Source organism: Macaca mulatta, chromosome 1, assembly GCF_049350105.2.
Source record: "Macaca mulatta isolate MMU2019108-1 chromosome 1, T2T-MMU8v2.0, whole genome shotgun sequence".
NCBI classification, from domain to species: domain Eukaryota; kingdom Metazoa; phylum Chordata; class Mammalia; order Primates; family Cercopithecidae; genus Macaca; species Macaca mulatta.
Genome location: NC_133406.1, coordinates 193,740,077 through 193,763,771, shown reverse-complemented (window position 1 = coordinate 193,763,771; position 23,695 = coordinate 193,740,077). Strand labels below are relative to the sequence as shown.

The 23,695-nt window shown below is 44.5% G+C and overlaps 1 protein-coding gene across 8 annotated transcripts; it reads right to left on the bottom strand.

Annotated features, from left to right (window-relative positions):
* Nucleotides 1–761: 761 nt before the first annotated feature.
* CYP4A45 (cytochrome P450 family 4 subfamily A member 45) lies at nucleotides 762–13,686 on the bottom strand. Of its 8 annotated transcripts, none has more exons than XR_013402311.1 (12): nucleotides 13,289–13,686; nucleotides 10,053–10,194; nucleotides 9,362–9,406; nucleotides 8,433–8,560; nucleotides 7,304–7,428; nucleotides 6,589–6,743; nucleotides 6,042–6,148; nucleotides 5,767–5,957; nucleotides 5,488–5,667; nucleotides 4,564–4,722; nucleotides 4,341–4,417; nucleotides 762–1,893 (listed from the first exon to the last, which is right to left on the bottom strand). XR_013402311.1 is itself a non-coding variant. In XM_077958172.1 (12 exons), the coding sequence occupies exons 1-12, from the start codon at nucleotides 13,481–13,483 to the stop codon at nucleotides 1,865–1,867; spliced, it is 1,446 nt and encodes a 481-aa protein (XP_077814298.1). In that variant the 5' UTR covers nucleotides 13,484–13,686; the 3' UTR covers nucleotides 762–1,864. The 8 variants fall into 8 exon arrangements, 4 of the variants coding, with proteins under 4 accessions (XP_077814298.1, XP_001109135.3, XP_077814303.1 ...); XR_013402309.1 differs by having other exon boundaries at nucleotides 4,564–4,680; XR_013402308.1 differs by having other exon boundaries at nucleotides 4,564–4,658.
* Between the last annotated feature and the right edge of the window lie 10,009 nt (nucleotides 13,687–23,695).

Here is a 23,695-nt window from a genome sequence, read left to right as displayed (position 1 = left end):
AGGAGCTGGACAGGGTGTGGGCACCAGGGGAGACATGGTAGGAGGCTGTGTGCAGGGGGATGGGTCAAGTCAGGTCCTGCTTGGGTTCTGGCACCAATGGGCACACCTCATCTCCATTTTCTCTCCTCAGTAGGGATTTATCTCCCTGCCTTAGTGTCTCCTCTTCTAAACCTATCGTCTTCCATGTGAAGCTGGACAAAGCATGCAAGTTTGCAAACCTTATTCTAAAGAGGAGGGAAGATGGAGGGATTGTCTGACTGACAATCATGTACGTAGGTGGGTAGCATACAGGACAGGTTTAGATGGACACATCAGATGACAATCAGGTAGGGGCTGTGCTAGGATGAACAATGGGTCTCCATGTTGTCCACATCCTAATTCATGAAACCTGTGATTGTGGAACTGCATATGTCACAATGGACTTTTGAGTAAGTAATGGATCTTGAAGTGGTGACATTATCTTTGATTATCTTAATAAGCTTGATGTAACTAGCCACAAGGGTCCTTATAAGAGAGAAAGAGATGTGAAGACAGTCAGAGAGAGCGAGAGATTTGAAGATGCCATTGGCTTTATAGAGGAAGGAGGGGACAGTACCAAGGAATGCAAAAAAGGCAGCTCTGGAGCTGAAACGCCAAGGGGCGGGGCTCTCCCTGAAGCCTTCTGGGGGTGGGGGTTTGGCCCTGTCCAGAATTTGTTTTCATCCAGTGAAACTCATATCTGACTTTGACCTCCAGAACTATAAGAGAATAAAAAGCCGTTATTTAAAATCACTGAGATTGTGATAGTTTATTACAGCAGCAATAGGAAACTAACACAGAAACAGACAAGCAGGCAGGAAGAAGGAGATAGATGTATGGGCAGACAGTCTGGAGGGCAGGCAGGAGTTTGGGAGGTGAGTGGAGATTCAGGGATGTTGGAGTGATCAGACCCAACACCAGGTCGTGGGAGTGACAAAGTCCGGCAGAGTCAAAGGAATGAGAAAAGACAGTTTGAGAGAGAAAGTGGGTCCAGGTTGCCAATGCTAAGTATGGAGGCTGTGAAGGCCCGGAGCTCTGGAAGCCCAGACTATTTATTGGTGATTGAACCAAGAAACAGGTGGTGAGAATGTGGGGGTCGAAAGAGCACATTGCATTAAGCACATGATTTACAACTGATGGTTTAGCATACGCTCTGCTACTTGAGATAATGGAGAGCAGGTTCTTTTAACTCAAGATACAATTGATCCTGGGAGAGCAAGAAGCAAGGAGCCAGCAGGTCCAGACACATTCCAGAGCCACGAGCCCTGGATTCTTTCCAAGTCATGAGGGGTTTTATGCCCTGGGCTTAGATGATGGTGCGTCAGGGTAGCCTTCCACCCTTTAGCACACAGTGTGGTGTTCCAAAGGCCACAAGGTGTTTTAGACACTGGACCCTCGACATGTTCCAAGACTCTTACATTATGTCAGACATGCAGAAGCCTCAGCTTCTCTCAACACCAAGTTTTTCTCCCAACAAGAGATACAGGTGGGTAGGAGACAGGTAGACAAGCAGGTAGGGAGCCTGGAGAAAGGTGAGAGAGAGAAGGGCAGGCAGACTGAGGGACAGGAGGCAGGACAGCAGGCAGGTGGGAAGAAGGGAAGGTGGGCAGATAGAAAGCAGGATATGGGCAGACAGACAGGAGCGGGGGTCAGGAAGACAGGATGGCAGGTGGAGGCCCTCAAAGCTGGTCCTTGTCCTCACAAGGGTTAGGGAGCCTCCTGAGACGCAGGTGGATTCCATTTTTGGACTTCAACACAAGTCGTGCCATGGGGATGGGGATCCTGGTGGGGTCAGGCAGCAGCTCGAAGCGGAGCAGGGTCAGGGCCGTGGCCACCTTCAGCTCGTTCATGGCAAATTGTTTCCCGATGCAGTTCCTGGGCCAGGCAGAGACAATGAATTGAGAAGAGGCCTCAGGCTCCATTCTGATCTGAGCAGGTTTTGGCCCCTGACCCCAGCCCTGAGCTGGCCATTCAGTGCCCAACCTCATGTGTCCAGCCCCTGCACACTTACAGCCCATGGACACTTCTACCCCATCCTGGCTTCACACTATCCCAAACCTTGGACAGAGCCATCTTCCTGGGCTAGCTTCTAACTTCCATCTTCTACCTCTGCTCTCAGCAGGCCTGAAACCCTCTATGAAGACAGGGCCAGGGCTCTAAGGCAGAGTCTAATCACATGAATAGATAAAGGGTTAATCAGTGGTTTGTTCACTCCTCCACAAACATTTCTTGTTCTTCAGTGTGGAGGTCAGTTCAGGTCCTGTAGGGTGAGGGTGGGCCACACTCTCAGGTGCTTCCCATGTAGTGGGACGCACGGGGACATTAATCCTCATAGGGGGCCCCCGATGGGTGGATTAAGGGAGTCAGAAGGGCAATGGGAGGCTTCCTGGAGGGGAACTGGGTGGGTGGTCCTCAGCTGTTGCCCCACCTGCCTCCCACTCCAGGGTCCGGGTTCCTGTCTAACCTCACTCCTCCATCCACCAGCCCCTGTAGCCTTCTAATTCTACCCCAGAAACGTCCTTCTTTGCCTTTCCTCAGTCTTCTCACCTGGACTTTCTGGATTTCTGCTTCCCCTCCCTGCACACTGAAGCCACAGCCCAGCTCAGACCCTCCCGCGCTCTGCATCATAGAGGGGACAGCATCCCAATGCCTCAGTTGGCAGACAAGCCCTCTGTGGGCTGTTAACTCACCCACATTTTACCTGTCCAGCCCACGTCCTAGCCCTGTTCATGTGGAGATGGCTGAGAATGTCCTCCCTCCACCTCTCCCTGCCACATCCTCAAGGCTAAAGTCAGAGCCCAGCTGCCTCTGACTCCCTGCCAGCTGTGACTCTCCCTCCCAGCCCCCCAGGTAGCATTCGTGATTTATCCATGAACACTCACAGTCTCAGACAGCACCAGGGACAGGGACACTCGACAAGCCACTCAGTGAGTGAATGAGTGAAAGGATGGATGATGGAATGATGTGTGTCTGGAGCACAGGATATATTTTTGTACAACACATTTTTTTACCTTTTATCTCTGTTTTCTTATCACGCTGCACAGGACTTGACCCACAGAGGTAGGCTTAAGAAATACTTTTATATTTGAATGATGTTATTTACGTTTTAAAATGAATAAAATAGAAGGAAATACACTGAGAGTAAATATAGTTCTGAGCTAGAAATAGAGCTTAGGAATGCTCTCCGGTTTTCTAATGGCAGCGACATGATTTGCAGGCAATGTTTAGGAAGACTTTCTCATGCTGGGATAGACAGACCAGTGCTGGAGAAGGAGTTTCAGGAGGAAGCTTTTTCTTAAAGCCTGTTCTGTGTAAGTGAACTCACCATTTGAAGAAGTCACATAATTATTTCTTTGAACAAACTTTGTTTCTACTAAGAATTTATATTGTTTTTGCCTGTTTGTATGTCACAGGACAATTTCTGATGCCACGATGATTTCCACCGCAGCCATTCTGGAGTTTTCCTCTCCAGCTCAACAGCTATTTCAAGTGTGTTTTATCTTTCACATACCAGGAGTCTTCAAATGTTGTGCGTTATATAATAATTATTGTGCTTTTCTCTCCAAGACAGTGTACTGTTCACATTTTTGTGTTTTCGGCCAATATTGTGCTAAGTGGATTACAGGACTATGGCATAAAGATCCCAAGGTATGTACAGATTTGCCAAATGGGGAAATAGACATAAATGTGTGAACACTATATAATACGGTAAAAATTTCATTGGGCAAGACAGAAAAATGTATGATATGACACACACTGTTGTAAAACTTTCTTCAAAGGGCTACCTTAACCTCTCCCTTATGTGGCTTGAAAGGTAGGACTTGCAGGTCATCTGTATTAGAAACAGACGCAAAAATTTCAATGATTCATCTCTATGGCAGACTGGTGAATTAAATAGGGAAAGTTGTGTGCAGCATTGAGGATGTGTGGGGAGAGAGAAATCTGCTGTTTACTATTCGTGATAACTGAGAAAAGCAAACAGCTGAAGGTGAATTTACTGGAGAATATCTAATTTTGATAATTCATATCCCTAAAGTGAGGAAAATATGTGAATATACTGAAGGGTGGAACATGCACTGACAGTGAATTCAGGCTGCCTATTTGAGGAAGCAGAGGGAGCAAAGTCTCCATGGGGTGCTCTGGAATGCCACCTTCCTTTTGTACAGAGACACCCACACCAGGTGCCTGACTTTCCCACAAGTACCAACATCTAAGGGCACATCTGAAGACGCCACATATGAACATCTGGCTCTCAAAGATCAGAGGGTTGACCAGAGACTTCCCTTATTTCTCTCTTCCAATTACCACACAGGACGTCTCACCTTGATCCTCCTGAGAAGGGCAGGAAAGCGTGGCTGTGTTGAGCAGAACCCGGTGCAAAACGGGAAGGGTCAAACACCTGCAGAGAGAGCGCCAGAGCCAGGATAGGTAAGGATCCAGCCCCTACTTGCCACCCACGAGGGGACAGGACTCCCAGAGGTGGAAGCAGGAGAAGGTATTGGTCTTGAGAGATCACCCCACTTCCTCCTCTCAGGGACTACATACCTCTGGGTTGGGCCACACTTTTGGGTTGTGGTGAAGGCCATAAATGGAGAGCATGACCGTGATACCTGTGGTGCAGGTTGGAAACAGAGAGAAGACTGATCATTCTCCCGGGGTGGCCTGGTACTTCAGCCAGCAGGGGCAAAAGAAGGCCCAAAAGGCCTACTTTCCACAAATTGTCACTTTGACTGGGATGATTCTGCCATTATGCAGGTGGGTTAGGCTTGACAAAGTTCAGATGATGTGAGTTCAGATGATGAATAGACAACCATTTATGCAGGAATGAGAAGCAAGAAAGAATCAGAGCATTACTGTTTAGAGTAAGTTCAGGGACATTTCACATTCATCAAATATACTCCAAGGTCCGTTGGAGAATATACATGAACTCACTCAATACAACAGCGCTCCAAGGAAGACATTCTTTTGCTCTCAGTTTTCAGGGGAGATACCTGAGTCTCAAAGAGACCAATTGTCTTATCTATGTTCACACAACTAGGTTATGGCAGGACTGGGACCAGAACCGGGGAGGTTGCGCCTTGGTGGCCCCAGATCTGGTCATCAGCTGCTCTCCGCCATCAACCTGAGAGTTCCTCAGAGACTGGACAACAGCTGACCCGGGAAATGAGATTCCTGATCAGCCTCTTTTGCACTGACCCCATGAGGAAAGAAACACATCCCTCTCTGCCCTTGTCTGATTCTCTTTCCAGCCCCGCACATCTCAAGGAGTAGAATTTTAGAGTTACTGACCCAAGGCCACATTCGGAGATTAACATTTATTTCTTGAACTTTTGGTGAGTTCAAGCTCTCGGCCAGACATTTCAAATTCTTAATCCTAAATACAAAGTATGTTTTTGATTTTTTTAATACAAAAGGGAGACCCAGAGATGTGCAGAACTCTGAAGCACACATGGATTTCTGACCCACCACATGTCCCTGTGGAGAGTTTAGGCAAGAGGGTGGGGGACGTTCATACCTTTGGGCAAGGAGCGCCCATCAGGGAAGGTGACGGGAGTGCTGAGCTCTCTGCTAATGCCTGGCACCGGTGGGTAGAGTCTCAGTGCCTCCTTAATGCACATGGTGGTATAGGGCATCTGGTCCAGGTGGTTCCTGAAACAAGCCCATCCTGAACATCAGCAAGGCCCGGGCAGACCAGGGGCTTCCCCTGTAGAGAAGGCATGGAACCCCATCTTTTGAGCCCTCACTCACCAGGTGATGGAGGCTCCATCACCCAGGAGGCCATGGATCTCTTCCCGGCACCTCTCCTGATGCTTGGGGTGTGTGGCCAGAGCATACAGAATCCAGGAGATCCCACTGGCTGTGGTGTCGTGGCCCTCGAACATGAATGTGTCCACTTCGGCACGGAGGTCCTTGTCTGACAAGATGCTCCCATTCTCCATCTGGGAAGACCGTGGTGAAAGTGCAGGGCTGTACTTGCTCTGTACTTCTGGGCAAAGACTCAGGCCTTTCCTACACATACTCACTTTGGCCAAGAGGAGGATGTCCAGGAAATCCAAGTGCTTCTTCCTCTTGACCTTCTCCAGCTCCCCCTCCTTCTGTAGTTGAGCCTTCCTCAGTTGGATCACTTGGTCTGTACCAGAACAATGGTTACCAGGCAGAGCTGAGACCATCAGCAGCCCCCAGGAGGCCTAGCTGCCCAAGTGCCCCCATGTGGGTGTCTGGTAGATCTCAGGATGAATGTGAGTGTGGGTGCAGGGTCAGGGGTGGAAGCTCTAGTACTGTGTGAGGCAGGGCACCCCTTCCTCCAGTGGCACAGTTCGTGGAGGCCCCGTTTGAATGCTGTTTGGACAGGGTCTCATTCAGTTACTTCCATGTGGGGACATTGATAAACTAAGGCACAGAATCTGGCCCCTCACATCTCGGCTTCCAGCCCCTGAGCAAGGGAATTCCCCAGACTGAGTGTGTTCTGGCTTCTGCAGGGTTCCTAGGGGCCTTTTCTGCCTGAGGAGTCAGGGCAGGTTCTTCCACTGTGCCTGGGAAAGGCCGGGAGACAAGAGGAAGAGACAGAACCTGTGTGCTGATGGGCGAGCTGGCAGGCGCGGTGTGTCCAGCGTCCAGTAGAGGTCAGGCTGTAGATGGTGTCATTCTGGTGAAAGGCATTCCGCGCTCGGGAAAAAGTCAGGTTGTTCAGGTCACTAATGGCCTGGATGTAGGACTGAGAATCCCTGCGGGAGAGTATGAGGAAGAGACCATAGTAGGGGTGGGCCCATTACCCGGAAGTAGAATGGGGTCTGAGAGGAGGCAGCCTCAGATAATGGGGACAAGCAGCCTTGAGGCAATGTTTCTTCTGTCTTACAGCCCTATTATCCTTTGGCCTTTATCAGATGGTATGAACAACCAGGGTCCACCTGTGCTAGGAATTAGGCATCTGTTCCTGAGACTTTGTTTGGTCTGGACTGGAATTAGAGTTTGGTCAGAGACTGACTCTTCCTTTGTGTGGAGGTGAGCCTTCACGCTCCCCCACCTGCCCCTCAGTGGGCTCCCCCACTGCCCCTAAGGCAGTCTCAGAGGCAGCCATCAGTTCTTGGTGTCTGTCAGTTGGCAGTTTGACCCATGTCACCTCCTACTTGACTCCCATCCACTTCTATTTCTGTCCTGAAGGTCAGTGTGAGCTCAGGAAGACAGACTCAGTGTTCCGTCAGGAAAACACCCAGAGGGCTAGGAAGGTGAACTGGTGAGACACATAGGCTAGGTCTTCTATGACAACTGGAGGGTTAGCACTGACCTGTCCACCTGGATGCTGCCCTGGTGGCTGAAGGCACACTTCATGATGGTGTCCAGGGTCATCAAGGAGACGTGCTGAAAGACCTCCAGAGGGGAATCCTGGCCAAGGAGCTTTTCCCATTTGTCCTGTGGTGGGAGGGGGCATGAACCTTCTTAATCTCCAAGAAGTGCTTTGCTAATAAGGCCTGGCTTTTTCCTGTACCTGCAGATATCTTGTTTTTTCCTGTAGCTTGCAGATATCTTGGTTGGGATTGTTCCTTTTACAGAGCAGATGCATTGTAGAAACTGGGACTGTAAAGCCAGTGTTGGTAAATTGACCCCTAATTCTTTTAATTCAACATTAAACAGATCCTCTCACAATAGCATGGATTAAGTATTGAATTTTGAGATTCAGTTAGGACATATGGTTGTGAAAATTTTGTTGTTATTGTTGTTCTGGGATAAATAATGGGGGACTCTTCAGTGTTCTGAGAGCTGAGCTAGTTCTGAGGGACTAGTAGGAAAGTTTCAGTGCCAAAGATAGCTTAAGGGGCTAGTATGGGCATTCTGTTGTAAAGAAAACAGGGACTTCAATTCTTTTCCATCCAAGAAAATTTGCTGGGCACAGTTGGGTGAGAAATCAGAGTCCTGATCGGAGATGATGCTATGGCAGATATTGCTCTGAGAACATAGACCTGGTGTTCATTTCCTTCCAAGGGTGGTTTAAATCCATGCAGAAACCTGGGGCCCCAGGCTAGAGCCCGGGTGGGTGACATCTTGGCCTGTCCATGCTGCCACTGAGGCTGCCATTGCCCAGGCCAGCCCGCATAGGAAGTCCTGCTGTCCAACAAGATTGCACACTCCTCCGGTCCCTTGTGCTGAAGGTTTCAAAGTGGGAGGAGAAGGGCCTTGTGTTCACCACGAATCTCTATTCCTATGGTGGGGAACAAAGTGTGGATCTGACCTGATGCCTGGGTGTTCTCCTACTTTATACAACTCTGGGGAACCCTCTACTCTCACAGCAATGACATGAGAGTGTTGTTCCATGTGTCTATGTCTACAGCCGCCTGTGGGACACAGGGTTGAGAGTGGAGTTTGTGAGAGTGTGTGCTGTGCGTGGGTGTGGGGAGAGCAGAGAGACATGGACTCACCAGCATCACTCGTACAGAGTCGGCCATGAGCGCCACGTAGGCCTTCAGGATGTCATAGTGGAAGGCTGGGGTCAGCATCCGTCGGTGCTGGAACCATGTCTGCCCATTCAACAGGAGCAAGCCGTACCCTAAGGTAGACATGAATGTGTGTATGTGTGTGTGTCGGGGGCTGCACAGACCTAGGGATGACTGGTGACAATTTGGGAGGGAGAAAGGTGGCTTCTTGGGGAGAGAACTATCCAGAAGAAGCCACATCATGGGCAAATGCAGGAAAAGGAGGCATGTTTCAGGCATGCGAATTTTCTGATTGAACTGCTACATCCATGTGATTATGATGTGAGCTGTGAGATAAAGGTTGAAAAGGGTTGTGGGCAGATGTAAAATAAACGTGAGGCCAAGGATGTCTGGAGAGAACTGAGACATGAAATGGAAGAAGCTGAGCCTCAGGAAGGTTTGCACCAGCATTAGGAAGAGGTGAGGGTCTTGTTAGAAGAAGGAAATGAGGCTTGATTTGGGGATGGCCCCTAATCTGTTGTTTTCTGTGAGCCAAAGAAATAACTCAAACCGGCCGGGCGCGGTGGCTCAAGCCTGTAATCCCAGCACTTTGGGAGGCCGAGACGGGCGGATCACTAGGTCAGGAGATCGAGACCATCCTGGCTAACACGGTGAAACCCCGTCTCTACTGAAAAATACAAAAAACTAGCCGGGCGAGGTGGCGGGCGCCTGTAGTCCCAGCTACTCAGGAGGCTGAGACAGGAGAATGGCCCGAACCCGGGAGGCGGAGCTTGCAGTGAGCTGAGATCCGGCCACTGCACTCCAGCCTGGGCGACAGAGCGAGACTCCGTCTCAAAAAAAAAAAAAAAAAAAAAAAAAAGAAATAACTCAAACCTAATTAGGGAGTGGGCTGCAGTCCTAGTTTGCACACATACCAATCCATGGAGCCAGGAATCTGTAGGGATCTTGGGATTTCGGGTCTGAAAGGTAAGAAAGGGCTTTATAGGAAACTAGGAGCTACTAAGCAAGGCAGTCTCAGAGGCAGCCATCAGTTCTTGGTGTCTGTCAGTTGGCAGTTTGACCCATGTCACCTCCTACTTGACTCCCATCCACTTCTATTTCTGTCCTGAAGGTCAGTGTGAGCTCAGGAAGACAGACTCAGTGTTCCGTCAGGAAAACACCCAGAGGGCTAGGAAGGTGAACTGGTGAGACACATAGGCTAGGTCTTCTATGACAATGAATAATACGGACCCTTGGGATTTTCTACATTGATGTTTTCCTAGTCACCTGCATACCAGGACAGGCAACAATTAGAGCTTCGAAACCCAAGTCAATGTGAGTATGAAATTTGTTTTACAGATCTGGGGCAATTTACAATCTTAATTTTCTTAATAGAGAAATGGAAAAAAGAATAGAAAATTCAGCCCCACATATTGTTTTAAACATTCGGTATTCAGTAAATATTCTTGACTACAGCCTGGGCATGGTGGGCTTGGTGGATGCATGGGAGAGGTTTCAGATATTGATGTTTGAACAGCCATTCTCTTCTGGAATTTTAACACATGACACAGGGGCATGTGTCAAGAGGGAAGAGACATTGCAGTTGGGATGGGAGTTCTATCTCACCTGATCTCCCCAGAATCACCTTCATATAGTCAGGGTCATGGAGCTGGACACGAGCTTTGCCTCCCCATAGCCAAAGAGGACAGGCACTTGGGAACATCTCCACCCATTTCCGAATCCTTTGTAGCTCCTGGTCCTGTTGGAACTGTCAACGAGGGTAGACAGATGAACACTTTCATTTACTTCTAGTCTTTGCAGCAAGAGTGAAGGGCAGGACAACGACAGGAGCCATGTAGCAGAGGTTAGGGATTTAGATCTGTTTCTGATGACCTCAGCTGTGATCCAGATTCTTGCTCTTTTCCCAGGACTTGACATTAGGCCAAGTGCTATGAGCCCTCACTCAATACTGCCAGCAGAAATTTAAGTCAGCCATTGTCTTCATGTTGTGTACAATCTCTGGAAGTCATAAATACAACGTTTTCCATGGGCAATGTGCATAACTTGTATCACTTGATAAGTAGATTTGCAAAATCATTTAGTATATTTAGAGAATAAAATGAATTAATGTAAACATTTTAAATTATACAATAATTTTACATAATCATACTTGTTATATTTTCAATATTATCCCAACATATATGGTAAATATTTGTGAAGATAAGATAGCATTTGGGATGTATATGGCTAAACAAAAAGAGATCAACTATAAAATTGTGTGCATAATAGTATTCTATATGTTGAATATGTACAGATTTATGGAATGGAGTCTGGGTATATGCATATGGTGCTGGTGTTGGACTATAATTTTGAGATTTGAGTTTCTTATTTGTATTTTCATTTATCAATGAATTATGAGCTCCCTGCTGCCTGCAGTCATCTTTCTAAACTCTTCGATGTGGATCACAAAGCCCTTGGCTTTCTGGCTTCAACTTCTCTTTTCTTGCCTCCAGCCCTGCTGGCAATTCCATCATCACCTGTTTGTTTCAGCTTCAACGCCAATGCCACCACTGCTGCTGATTCACACACCTGCTCACTCTTCTGGGCCCTGGCACTTGCTCTTTTCTCTACCGTAAATGCCCTTCCCCTCTGCCACAGAGCAGCCAGCTCTCCTCAGCTTCCAAGACTCAGCTTTGCTTTAATCTCATCTGGAACCCTCATAGACATTGGGTCCTAGTGATGTTCCATGTAGCCAACTCTTCTTTATTTCAACTGCTTCTAGTAACTCAAAGCAACTGTCTACCACATAAGTATCTAATGTCTTCCAACCTCCTTCTGACAATCATATTCGCCAGCTCTGAGGCAGCTTGCCCTACTGTGGGACAGGCTCCTTCATTCAGCACATGCTTACTGCGCACACACTATGTGCCCAGTGTGGTTTAGGCACTGCATTAGGATGCAGCTGTAGTCCTTATCTGTGTGGAATTTTCAGTCTAGTTGGGGGGTAAGGAAGATTAGAGGCTGTGCAGTAGGGGATAATGGACATGAGATGGAAGGAAGGATAAGCATCTGGGGAAGCTTTGAAGAGGGACCTAACTCAGAACTGAACATTAGAAAACTCTTCCTCACTCATTGAGTCATCATCTACTGAGGGACTATTGGGTTACAAAGATAAATCTGAGATGGTCTCTCCCAGAAGAAGCCCACACTTATGACACTGCAGAAAAATAACCGAGTCAAGTTAACACTGCTCTGGCCTCTTGAGAAGGATATCCCATAGAAAAAAGGGTTGGCCCTTCACTACTGGGAGGCCCAGGAGGCCTTCTTGAAGGAGGTAGCTTGGTGCTGGGCCTTGATAGATAGATATGAGTGAGAAGATAATTCCAGGTAGCAAGCACAGTGTGATCAGAGGCCTAGAGGTTGAAATGCATAGGCAGGTAGTGAGGTAGTGAGTAACACATGGTAAAGGAGGAGAATGGGAAAGAAGGCAGAGTGGTATTGGGACCAGTCCATATAGGGCTTGAACACTGTCAGGTCCCCACATTGGTTCTGCTCTGCTGAGAACTATGTTGCCTCCTTTACTGAGAAACAACAGGCCTCAGCTCCCTGCAACCTCTATCTCCACTTAAGTATGTTCAGTTCATAGCACCTTGGTGAGTCCCTCTCCGTGCAGCCCCTTACCTTGCTCTGTTCCTACCTTCCCCCCTCCCCATGCAGGGATAGTAGTGCACAGGGGATGGGCTGTGTCCCTCCTCAGCCCTCTTGCTGCTCCTTTCTCTTTTTCCTCTGTTCCTCTACACTTGGCATGTCTAATCTTTTGGCTTTCCTAGGCCACATTGGAAGAAAAAGAATTGTCTTTGGCCAAACATAAAATACACTAACACTAATGATAGCTGATGAGCTCAAACAAATTGCAAAATAATCTCATAATGTTTTAAGAAAGTTTATGAATTTGTGTTGGGCCACCTTCAAAGCCATCCTGAGCTACACGCAGCCCCATGGGGCATGGGTTGGACAAGCTTGCTCTACACACCTGAGCTGACCATCAAGGTGTGCCAGGATTTTGCTGATTGCTGGGGCACAGGGAGGGGATGACATGCTCACATCCAGGGAGCTCACAGTCCGGGTGTGTGGGAGGAGAGCCAGGAGGTCAACAGACACTGTTCAATGTGCAACTCAGACACCAGTCTCCTCACCTGGAGAACATTGTGCAGGCTGCCCCCTTCATGTGTACCCACAATTGTCAGGTTTTCAGGTCCTAAATCACATGTTGTGGAAATTCCGTGAGTCTTGGGGAAACTTACTTAGCCAGTTGGTTCCCTACACCAGCAGATCTCTGCCTCGGATATCCACCCCAGCAGAGTGAGCTCTTTTCCTACAGTCTGGCACCTTCTCAAATTCCTGCCTGTATTCTTCACAGACCATGAACTCCTCACGGCACGGATTCCTCAGATGGGTGTCTGTGCTCCCAGGCAAACGCAGGGCCAGGCAGAGGGGATGGCATTGAGTGACTGGGCAGGGAGCATCTAGAAGCCTTGTTCTTTGAGAAAAGCCAAGGCTCATGGGGTAATCAGCCTGGAGACAATCAGGCATTGCCCTCCACGTGCAGGACTGCCAAGACACACTTGATATCTGCAGAAGGAGGGCATGGGTGATAGAGCTGAGGACCAGCAGGATGGGCTTCATGGGACAAGTGAGCTCGTCATGACTGGGACAAGCTGACACCAGAGAGGTAGGCTGGGTGTTCCTTTGAGGCCTCATGTTTGTTACAAAACAAGGCTTTTCTCTATAGATTTTGTGACCAGGGTCTCAGAGCCCCATCCCTCTTTGCCCTCCCACTCCCCCATTGAGTTCCTCCTTACCTCCTGTTTGTGCCCGAAGAGCCAGTGGGAGGGAGAGCACGGGAACTGCTGGAAGGCTTTGAGCAGCCACTGCCTGTGCAGGTAGAGCTGAGCGGCCTTGATCAGCAGCAGAAGCAGAATGAGCAGGGAGGCCACTTGGAGGATCCCGGAGACACCACCCAGGAGTCTGCTGGGGCTCAGCACAGAGACACTCATGGTGTAGCACCTGCTGGATCTCTGAGTGCCCCTACCTCTCCCTGCCCACCCCTGTCCACCTGTGCTGAAGTCCTGGGAGGATTGTCCCGCCCACTTGTGGGGAGAGTGAAGGGGGAGGGCAGAACTTGGACCTCAGGGTTCATATGACTATGGATGATCCAACTAGGGGAACAGTGGGAGAAAAGCTTCATCAGCTGTCTACTACATTTCCTTGCCCATGTACCTCACAAATATTTAATGAGCATTTACTGTGTGCCAGGCAGTATGCTTGGTGTGTGGGCACCGCTGCGAGGAAAACAGACTTGAATGCTGACCTCAAGGAATTTACATTCTGCTTTACTACATTGCAGTAATGTTCGCTCAGTAGCACTTTTTTTGATTACACGTTCAAAGAAAATTCTCAACATGATATGTGCATTTAAACTTAACATTAACCAAGTCCTGAATCATAACTTTTGTCTTATTGCAAATCTAATTGTATTTACCGTAAAAACCACTTCCATCTATATATTGAGTGAGGAATGGGAATTATGTCTTTCTATTAACTGGATGATAATATGGACAAACAGATGCTAATATGGCAGCTGTTCAAGTACTTTATTTTATTCCATTGGGGAGACTGGTCTCATAATATCCATAGATGATTTTTTCCCCTCAATTCATATACATGACAATTTAAAAAAATTCTACATAATGTTAGTTATGATTCTTTTCCCCTATTGATAGGTCTACCTTCTTTACCAGAGAAAGTCCTAGGGCAATTTTAAGTCCTACTTCTGTCTAGTACTATAGCCACAGCAGGAGCATGTTTGCCAATTTTTTTTCATCCTACAATTGTACATAATTACACAATCAGACCTTTGCACTCGGTTTAGGAGCCCTCACTACCTTGTTGAGTACAATCTGTACTGAACATAAATTAGTATTTAAAAAATGATTGTTTTGCTAACCTCTAATAAAGTAGGTGAAATAGTAACTATTGCTATGAATTAACCCTCCCTGGCATTTTTACATGCATATCTGTGCATGAGCATTCTTTTTTCTCCTTGTTTTATCATTTCAACTTTTAGTTTAGATTCAGATACGTATGCAGGTTTTTTACACTGTTATATTGTGTGATGCCAAGGGTTTGGATACAAATGATTCTGCCACTCAGGTAGTGAGTATGGCATATATTAGTCAAACTTTCAATGCTTACTCATATCTGTACCTACCCCTCTAGTAGTCTCCAGTGTCTATTGTTCCCATATCTATGTCCATAAGTACCCAACATGTAGTTCCCACTTATCAGTGAGAACATGTGGTATTTGGTTTTCTGTTGCTGTGTTAATTCACTTAGGATTATTGCCTTCCGATTCATTCATGTTGCTCAAAGAACATGATTGCATTTTTTTCTTACTGCTGAGTATTCCACTGTGTATAGGCATCACATTTTCTTTATCCAATCCATCATTGATGGGCACCAAGCTTGATTCCATGTCTTTGCTATTGTGAATAGTGCTGTGATGAATGTACGAGGGGAGGTGTCTTTTGGTAGAACAACTTATTTTCTTTTGGATATATAGCTAACATTGGGATTCCTGGGTCAAATGGTAGTTCTATTTTAAGTTCCTTGAGAAATCTCCAAACTGCTTTCCATGGTGGTGGAGCTAGTTTACATTTCCAGAAATAATGTATACACATTATGTTTTTTTTTCTGCAGCCTAGACAGCATATGTTGATTTGAAACTTTTTAATAATAGCCATTCTGACTTGTGTGAGATGTGGTTTTGATTCACATTTCTGTTGATCAGTGATGTTAAGCAATTTTTAAAAATATTTGTTGGCTGCTCATATGTCTTCTTTAGAGAAGTGTCTGTGTCTTTAATAGGGTTGTTTGTTTTTTGCTTGTATTGGAAATTCTGGCCAGGTAAGAGAAAAAAAGAAAGGATATTCAAATAGGAAGAGAGGAAGTCAAATTTTCTCTGTTTGCAGATGACATGATTGTATATTTAGAAAACCCCATTGTCTCAGTTCCAAATCTCCTTAAGCTGATAAGAAACTTCAGCAAAGTCTCAGGATACAAAATCAATGTGCAAAAATCACAAGCATTCCTACACACCAGTAATAGACAAACAGAAAGCCAAATAATGAGTGAACTCCCATTCACAATTGCTACAAAGAAAATAAAATACCTAGGAATACCACTTACAAGGGATGTGAAGGACCTCTACAAGGAGAACTACAAACCACTGCTCAACGAAATAAAAGAGGACACAACAAATGGAAGAACATTCCATGCTCATGGATAGGAAGAATCAATATTGTGAAAATGGACATATTGCTCAAGGTAATTTTTAGATTCAATGCCATCCCCATCAAGCTACCAATGACTTTCTTCACAGAATTGGAAAAAACTGCTTTAAAGTTCATACAGAACAAAAAAAGAGCTCGCATTGCCAAGACAATCCTAAGGAAAAAGAACAAAGCTGAAGGCATCATGCTACCTGACTTCAAACTATACTACAAGGCTACAGTAACCAAAACAGCATGGTACCGGTACCAGAACAGAGATATAGACCAATGAAACAGTACAGTGCCCTAAGAAATAATACCACACATCTACAACCATCTGATCTTTGACAAATCTGACAAAAACAAGAAATGGGGAAAGGATTCCCTATTTAATAAATGGTGCTGGGAAAACTGGCTAGCCATATGTAGAAAGCTGAAACTGGATCCCTTCCTTACACCTTATACAAAAATTAATTCAAGATGGGTTAAAGACTTAAATGTTAGACCTAAAACCATAAAAACCATAGAAGAAAACCTAGGCAATACCATTCAGGACATAGGCATGTGCAAGGACTTCATGACTAAAACACCAAAAGCAATGACAACAAAAGCCAAAATAGACAAATGGGATCTAATTAAACTAAAGAGCCTCTGCACAGCAAAAGAAACTAACATCAGAGTGGACAGGAAACCTACAGAATCAGAGAAAATTTTTGCAATCTACCCATCTGACAAAGGGCTAATATCCAGAATCTACAAATAACTTGAACAAATTTATAAGAAAAAATCAAGCAACACCATCAAAAAGTGGGCAAAGGATGTGAACAGACACTTCTCAAAAGAAGACATTTATACAGCCAACAGACACATGAAAAAATGCTCATCATCACTGGCCATCAGAGAAATGCAAATCAAAAAGATACCATCTCACACCAGTTAGAATGGATCATTAAAAAGTCAGGAAACAACAGGTGCTTGAGAGGATGTGGACAAATAGGAATGCTTTTACACCATTGGTGGGATTGTAAAACTAGTTCAACCATTGTGGAAGACAGTGTGGTGATTCCTCAAGGATCTAGAACTAGAAATACCATTTGACCCAGCCATCCCATTACTGAGTATATACCCAAAGGATTATAAATCATGCTGCTATAAAGACACATGCACACGTATGTTTATTGAGGCACTGTTCACAGTAGCAAAGACTTGGAACCAACCCAAATGTCCATCAATGATAGACTGGATTAAGAAAATGTGGCACCTATACACCATGGAATACTATGCAGCCACAGAAAAGAATGAGTTCATGTCCTTTATAGGGACATGGATGTAGCTGGAAGCCATCATTCTCAGCATACTATCACAAGGAGAGAAAACCAAACACCACATGTTCTCATTCATAGGTGGGAATTGAATAATGAGAGCGCTTGGACACAGGGCGGGGAACATCACACATTGGGGCCTGTCTTGGGGTGGGGGAAGGGGAAGGGATGGCATTAAGAGAAATACCTATTGTAAATGATGAGTTAATGGTGCAGCACACCAACATGGCACATGTGTACGCATGTAACAAACCTACACGTTTGTGCACATGTACCCTAGAACTTACAGTACAACCACAACAACAAAAAGAGTATTTGGTCATGGTGAAGTTGCTTTTTGGTGTGCTGCTGCATTCAGTTGGGAAGTATTTTGTTGAGGATTTTTGCATCAATATTCATCAAGGATATTGGTCAGAAGTTTTTTGTTGTTCTTGTGTCTCTGCCAGATTTTGGTATCAGGATGATGCTGGCCTAACAGAATGAATTAGGGAGAAGTCTCTCCTCATTTTTTTAGAATAGTTTCAGTGGTTATGCTACCAGTTTTTCTTTGTACATCTGGTAGATTTTGGCTGTGAATCTATCTCATCCTTGGCTTTTTTTGGTTAATAGGTTATTTGCTAATTCAATTTTGGCATATGTTATTGGTCTGTTCAGGGAATCAGTTTCTACCTGGTTAAGTCTTGGCAGGAGGTATGTATCCAGGTATTTATTTATTTATTCTAGATGTTCTAAGTTGTGTGCATAGAGGTGTTCATAATGGTCTCTGATTGTTACTTGTATTTCTGTTGGGTAAGTGGTAATGTCATTCTTGTCATTTCTAATTGGGTTTATTTCAATTTTCTCTCCTTTGTTTTTTATTATCTATCTAGCAGTCTATCTCATTAATTTTTTTAAAGAAACACCCCCTGGATTTGTTGATCTTTTGTATGTTTTTTTTTTTTTTGCCTCAATCTCCTTCAGTTCAGTTCTAATTTTTGTTATTTCTTGTCTTCTGCTAGCTTTGGGGTTTGTTTACTCTTCCATCTCTAGTTCTTTTCACTTTGATGTTAAGTTGGCAATTTGAGATCTTTTTGACTTTTTGATGTGGGCATTTAGTGCTATGAATTTTCCTCTTAACACCATTTTAGCTGTGTCCTAGAGATTCTGGTATGTTGTATCTTTATTCTCACTAGTTTCTAAGAACTCAATTTCTGCCTTAATTTTATTAATTTTCCAAAAGTCATTCAGGAGCATGTTGTTTAATTTCCATATAACTGAATGGGTTTTTTTTGCAACTTTTCTTCATATTGAATTCTATTTTTACTATGCTATGGCCTAAGAATGTAGAGATATGATTTTCATTTTTTTGAATGTGGTGAGGATTGTTTCATATCCAATTGTATGGTCCATTTTAGAGTATGTGTTATGTGGCAATGAAAAGAATGTATATTGTTTCGTTTTTGGGTGAATGGTTCTGTAAATGTCTATTAGATTCATTTGGTCAAATAATCAGCTCAGCCCCTGAATATCTTTGTGAATTTTCTGCCATGATGATCTAATACTGTTAGTGGGTTGTCGATATCTCCAACTATTATTGTGTTGGAATCTAAGTCTCTTCATAGGTCTCTAAGAATTTGCTTCATGAATCTGGGTGCTGCTGTGTTGGATGCATATATATTTAGAATAGTGATGTCTTACTGTTGAATTGAACCCCTTACCATTATTTAATGCCCTGCTTTGCCTTTTTTGATCTTTGTTGGTTTAGTCTGTTTTGTCTGAAACTAGGACAGCAACCTCTGCTTTTTTCTGTTTTCTACTTGCTTGGTAGATTTTTCTCGACCCCTTTAGTTTGAGCCTATAGGTGTCATTGAATGTGAGATGGGTCTCTTGAAGACAGCATATCCTTGGGTTTTGCTTCTTTACCCAAATTGCCACTCTGTGCCTTTTAGTTATTATTCAGACGTGTTGGTGTGTTTGCTTTATAGTGTCACTGGCAAGTGTACCCAAGTGTGTTTTTGTAGTAACACTACAAAAAAGCTGTGTAATAGCTTTTCCTTTTCATATTTAGCACTTCTTTCAGGAGCTGTTGTAAGACAGGCCTGGTGGTAATTAATTCCCTCAGCATTTCCTTGTCTGTAAATGACCTTATTTGTCCTTCACTTATGAAACTTAGTTTGGCTGGACATGAAATTCTTGGTTGAAGATTTATTTCTTTAAGAATGTTGAATATAGGCCCCCAATCTCTTCTTGTTTGTAAGGTTTCTGCTGAAAGGTATACTGTTAGCCTGATGGGGTTTTCTTTGTAGATGGCCTGTCCTTTCTCTCTAGCTGGCTTTAACCTTCTTTTCTTTAATTTCAACCTCAGAGAATCTGAGGATTATGTGTCTTCAGGGTGATTTTCTTGTGCAGTACCTTGCAGTAGTTCTCTGCATTGCCTAAATTTGAATGCTGGCCTTTTTAGCAAATTTGGGGACGTTTTCATGGACAATATTCTGAAATATGTTTTCCAAGATACTTGCTTTCTCCCCATATCTTTTAGTAACACCAATGAGTCAGATTTGGTTTCTTTACATAAGCCCATATTTCTTGGAGATTTTGTTTAATTCTTTTTATTCTTTCTTCTTTATTTTTAGTCTTATTTCAGAGAGCCAGTCTTTAAGTTCTGATATTCTTTTCTCAGCTTGGTTTATTCTTCTGTTAATACTAGTGTGTTTTTCAGCTTTATCAAGTTAGTTTGGTTCCTTTTTTATACTGGTTATTTCATCTATCAGCTTCTGTATCATTTTTTGGTGATCTTCAGCTTCCTAGATTTGGGTTTCAATGTTCTCCTGAATCTTGATGATCTTCATTTTTATCCACATTCTGAATTCTAGTTATGTTATTTCAGCCATCTCAGCCTGGTTAAGAACTCTTGCTAACTTACTAATGTGGTCATTTGGAGGAAAGAAGACACTCTGGCCTTTTGAGTTGCCAGAGTTCTTGCACTGTTTCTTTCTCATCTGTGTATGCATGTATTCCCTTAACTGTGCTATAAATTAAGTACAGTCAGTAGACTTTTTTTTCTGGATGTTTTCAGAGAGCAGAGGCTTTGTGCAGGGCCTTCATTTGTAGATGATAAAATTCTTGTCTTTGATTTCACAGAGAGGTATGTCAGGAAAATATTTTTGCTGTTGAAGTTCTGGTGTATGATCTTGTAGGTGACACTTAAGTGCAGTAGTTTGTCAGTTGGCTTTTGCTCAACCATGAGGCTCCTCTATATTTTTTCATGGTTGTAGCTGTGCTTCCTCTCAATGCTCTGAAAATGTGTGCTCCTCTCCCACTTTAGTGCTTGTTGCAGATCTTGTCTTGGCACTCTGAGCTACACACCACAACTCTAGGTTGATCTCTGGCTGAATGATCCCGCCCCCCAACTTGGAGGCAGCAGACGAAGGGACTTTAGCAGTGGTTGTGGTCAAGAGTCTTGCACTTGTCTCCTGGGGCTCCACTCCAAAAAGATGTGGAGCTGCAATCAATCAGTGCAATCAGCCCAGGATTGTGTGGCTGTGCTGTGGGCCCAAACTTGGCAGGGGTTTCCTACCTGCTGATGAGCAGGGGGAATGAGTAGAACCCAATGGATACAGACTGGCCTCATCTCATTAGGGCAACTGCAACTTGCTAGAGGTGTAGAAAAATCACTCAAAGTCTTTGCTCCTTTCCCAGTCCAATGGCAACAAGGGCAGTTCCACAGCAGAAGCAGTGGCAGAGGGGATTTCAGTTGCCCCTGGAAGTGCCACCTCTGAGAAACATGGAGCTGCTGCTACTGGGAGTGTTCTAACCAGTTGATGGGGCAGCTGCATTGCTGGCTTCAGCTAGGGGCTCTTCTTGTTGGGCAGTGGGGTAGGTCAAAGGCTCACAGGCAGGAGATATTGGGCTCCTCTCCATATGATGGCTGTGTCATGCTGTAAGCTTGAATGAAACCCTCAGGGCCTTTGTTTCTTCCCCAGACTAAGGACAGCAGGAGCAGATTTGCTGCTGTGGCCATGGCAGAGGGGCTGTCAGTTGCCTCTGGTCTGGAAGCCTATCTCCAGGCAAAACTCAGAGCCACTAGCAGTGGTTATGCTCAGCCATAGGTGGGGTGGCTGTTCTGTGGTCTTGAGCAAGGGCCCTGGCTGGTGAAGAGTGGGAGGTGGGGACTCCCAGGGAATAGGGACTGGATTCCTCTCTGTGTGGCAGCTGTGGTGTGCAGGGGATACCAGCATAGTGACTAGGTCCTTTGTTTCCTCCCCAGTCCATGAACAATTAGGGCAGTACCACTGCAGCTGCAATGGTAGAGAGATTGCAGGTTGACTCTGGGATTTCCTCCTCAAAGAAATGTTGAGCCACTTCTGATTGAAGTGTTCAGGCAGAGGCAAGGTAGTTGTGCTGGAGTACCAGGCCAGGAGGCCTCACTTAGCAAGGAGAACTGATTACAGTGACCTGCGTGGAGAACACCCAGCCAATTTTTTATTATGTGCCTGCACTATGCTGGGGGCCATGACCAGTCCCTAGTCACCACAGACTCTCCAGAGCCTGAAGACAGCAAAGGTGAGGGCTGCAAGACAGCAAAGATGGTAGCCTTCCCCTTCCTTTGAGTGCTCTGTCCCAGGAGGTGTGGATCTGCTGCTGGCAGAGAACCCAATTGGGGGTAGCTGGAGTCCCAGACCAGTGGATCTTATACTGTAAGGTGCAGTGAAAGCAAGGCCTGCAGATCACCACTGCTCAGCCTCCTGAATTCAGTCCTTTTCCTGGATTCTACCTGTTTCCTGGGGGCAGGGGATCTTTGTTCTGTTCTAATATAAGAATTGACAGTTTTTCTTCTTTCAGTATATATATTTTTTTGAGATGGGATCTCCCTCCATCACCTAGGCTGGAGTGCAGTGGTGCAATCTTGGCTCACTGCAACCTCCACCTCCCAGTTCAAGTGATTCTCCCCCCTCAGCCTCCTGAGTGGCTGGGACCACAGGCATGCATCACCACACCTGGCTAATTTTTTGTATTTTTGGTAAAGACAGTGTTTCACCATGTTGCCCTGGTCTCAAACTCCTGAGCTCAAGTGATCCACCCATCTTGGCCTCCCAAAGTGCTGGGATTACAGGCATGAGCCATCTTTCAGTATTTTTTTGAATGTTGTTTCACTATTTCTTGGCTTGAATAGTTTCTCATGAAAAGTTTGCAGTTATTTTTATATTTGTTGGTCTGTATTTCATGTAATATATTTTTTCTTTTGACTGCTTTCAATATTATTTCATTAATATTGGTTTATCATGATGTGATCTGCTGTAGTTTTCTTTATGTATTTTGTGCTTGAAGTTCATTGGGTTTCTTAACTCTATAAATTTATGTTTGCATCCAAGTTGGAGACATAGAGGCCATTACTTTTTCTCATTTTTTTGTGTGTTCTTCATTTTGCCCCCTCCTTCAGAGATTACAATTACACATATATTGTATCTCAGTTGTCCAACAACTCACCAGTTCTGCTTATTTTTATTTTTGGTCTTTTTTTCTCTCAGTGTTTCTTTTGACATAGCTTCTATTGTTATAACTTCAAAGTCAGAAGTCTTTTCTTCTAGTGTCTAAAAACTGTTGAACTCATCCAGTGTTATTTTGGGCATTCTGGTTTTCATCTCTAGAAGTTCAATTTGGGTCTTTTTTATGCCTTCTGTATCTCTGTTTAAAATACACCATCTTTTCTCTATATTCTTGTACTTATGGGACGCATTTATAATGACTGTTTTAATATTCTAGTCTATTGATTCTATTATTAGTGTTATTGGAAAGGTTTTTCCTATTGATTACTTTTTCCCCTCATTATGAGTTCTATTTTCTGATTTTTGCCATGCATGGTATTTTTTTATTGGATGCCAGACATTATGAATTTTATCTTTTTGGGTGCTGCATATTTTTGTATAGCTATAAATATTTTTGAAGTTTGTTCTAGAGAAAAGCTAAGTTACTAACAGACAATTCAAAACTTTAAAGTCTTCTTTTCATGTTAAGCTGCACCAGAGCAGGATTTAGCCTAGGGCTAAGGTTGTCTCATTACTGTGACAAAATCCTTCTGAGTATTTTTCCTGATGGCTTATAAATTGTGAAATTTCTCATTTTGACTAATAGGAACACAAAGTATTCCCAGATTGTGTAAACTTTAGGCATTATTCTCTTTAATATTGTCAGGTATTCTTTCCCAGCCTTTCTCAGGTATTCTTACCAGCACATAAATGTGAGGAATTTACCCAATTCCCAGAGGAATTAGAGAAATGAAAATCAAAACCACAATGAGATACCATCTCACACCAGTTTGAATGGCGATCATTAAAAAGTCAGGAAACAGCAGATGTTGGAGAGGATGTGGACAAATAGGAATGCTTTTACACTGTTGGTGGGAGTGTAAATTAGAACCAAGTAAAATTTTGGCTCATTCATTATCTCTCTTTGAAATAGCCAGTTTCCCAGAGAAATTGGATAAATTCCTCACGTGTATGTGCTGGTAAATTCCTTTTAAAGAAATGAAATCCTTTCCCACATTGGGAAGATTTTGTCTCACCTTGCTGGCTCTTGGCTATTTCAAGGAAGCAATCCATGGGACAAAAGAATCTGAACAGCAGCCCTTGAATCCCAG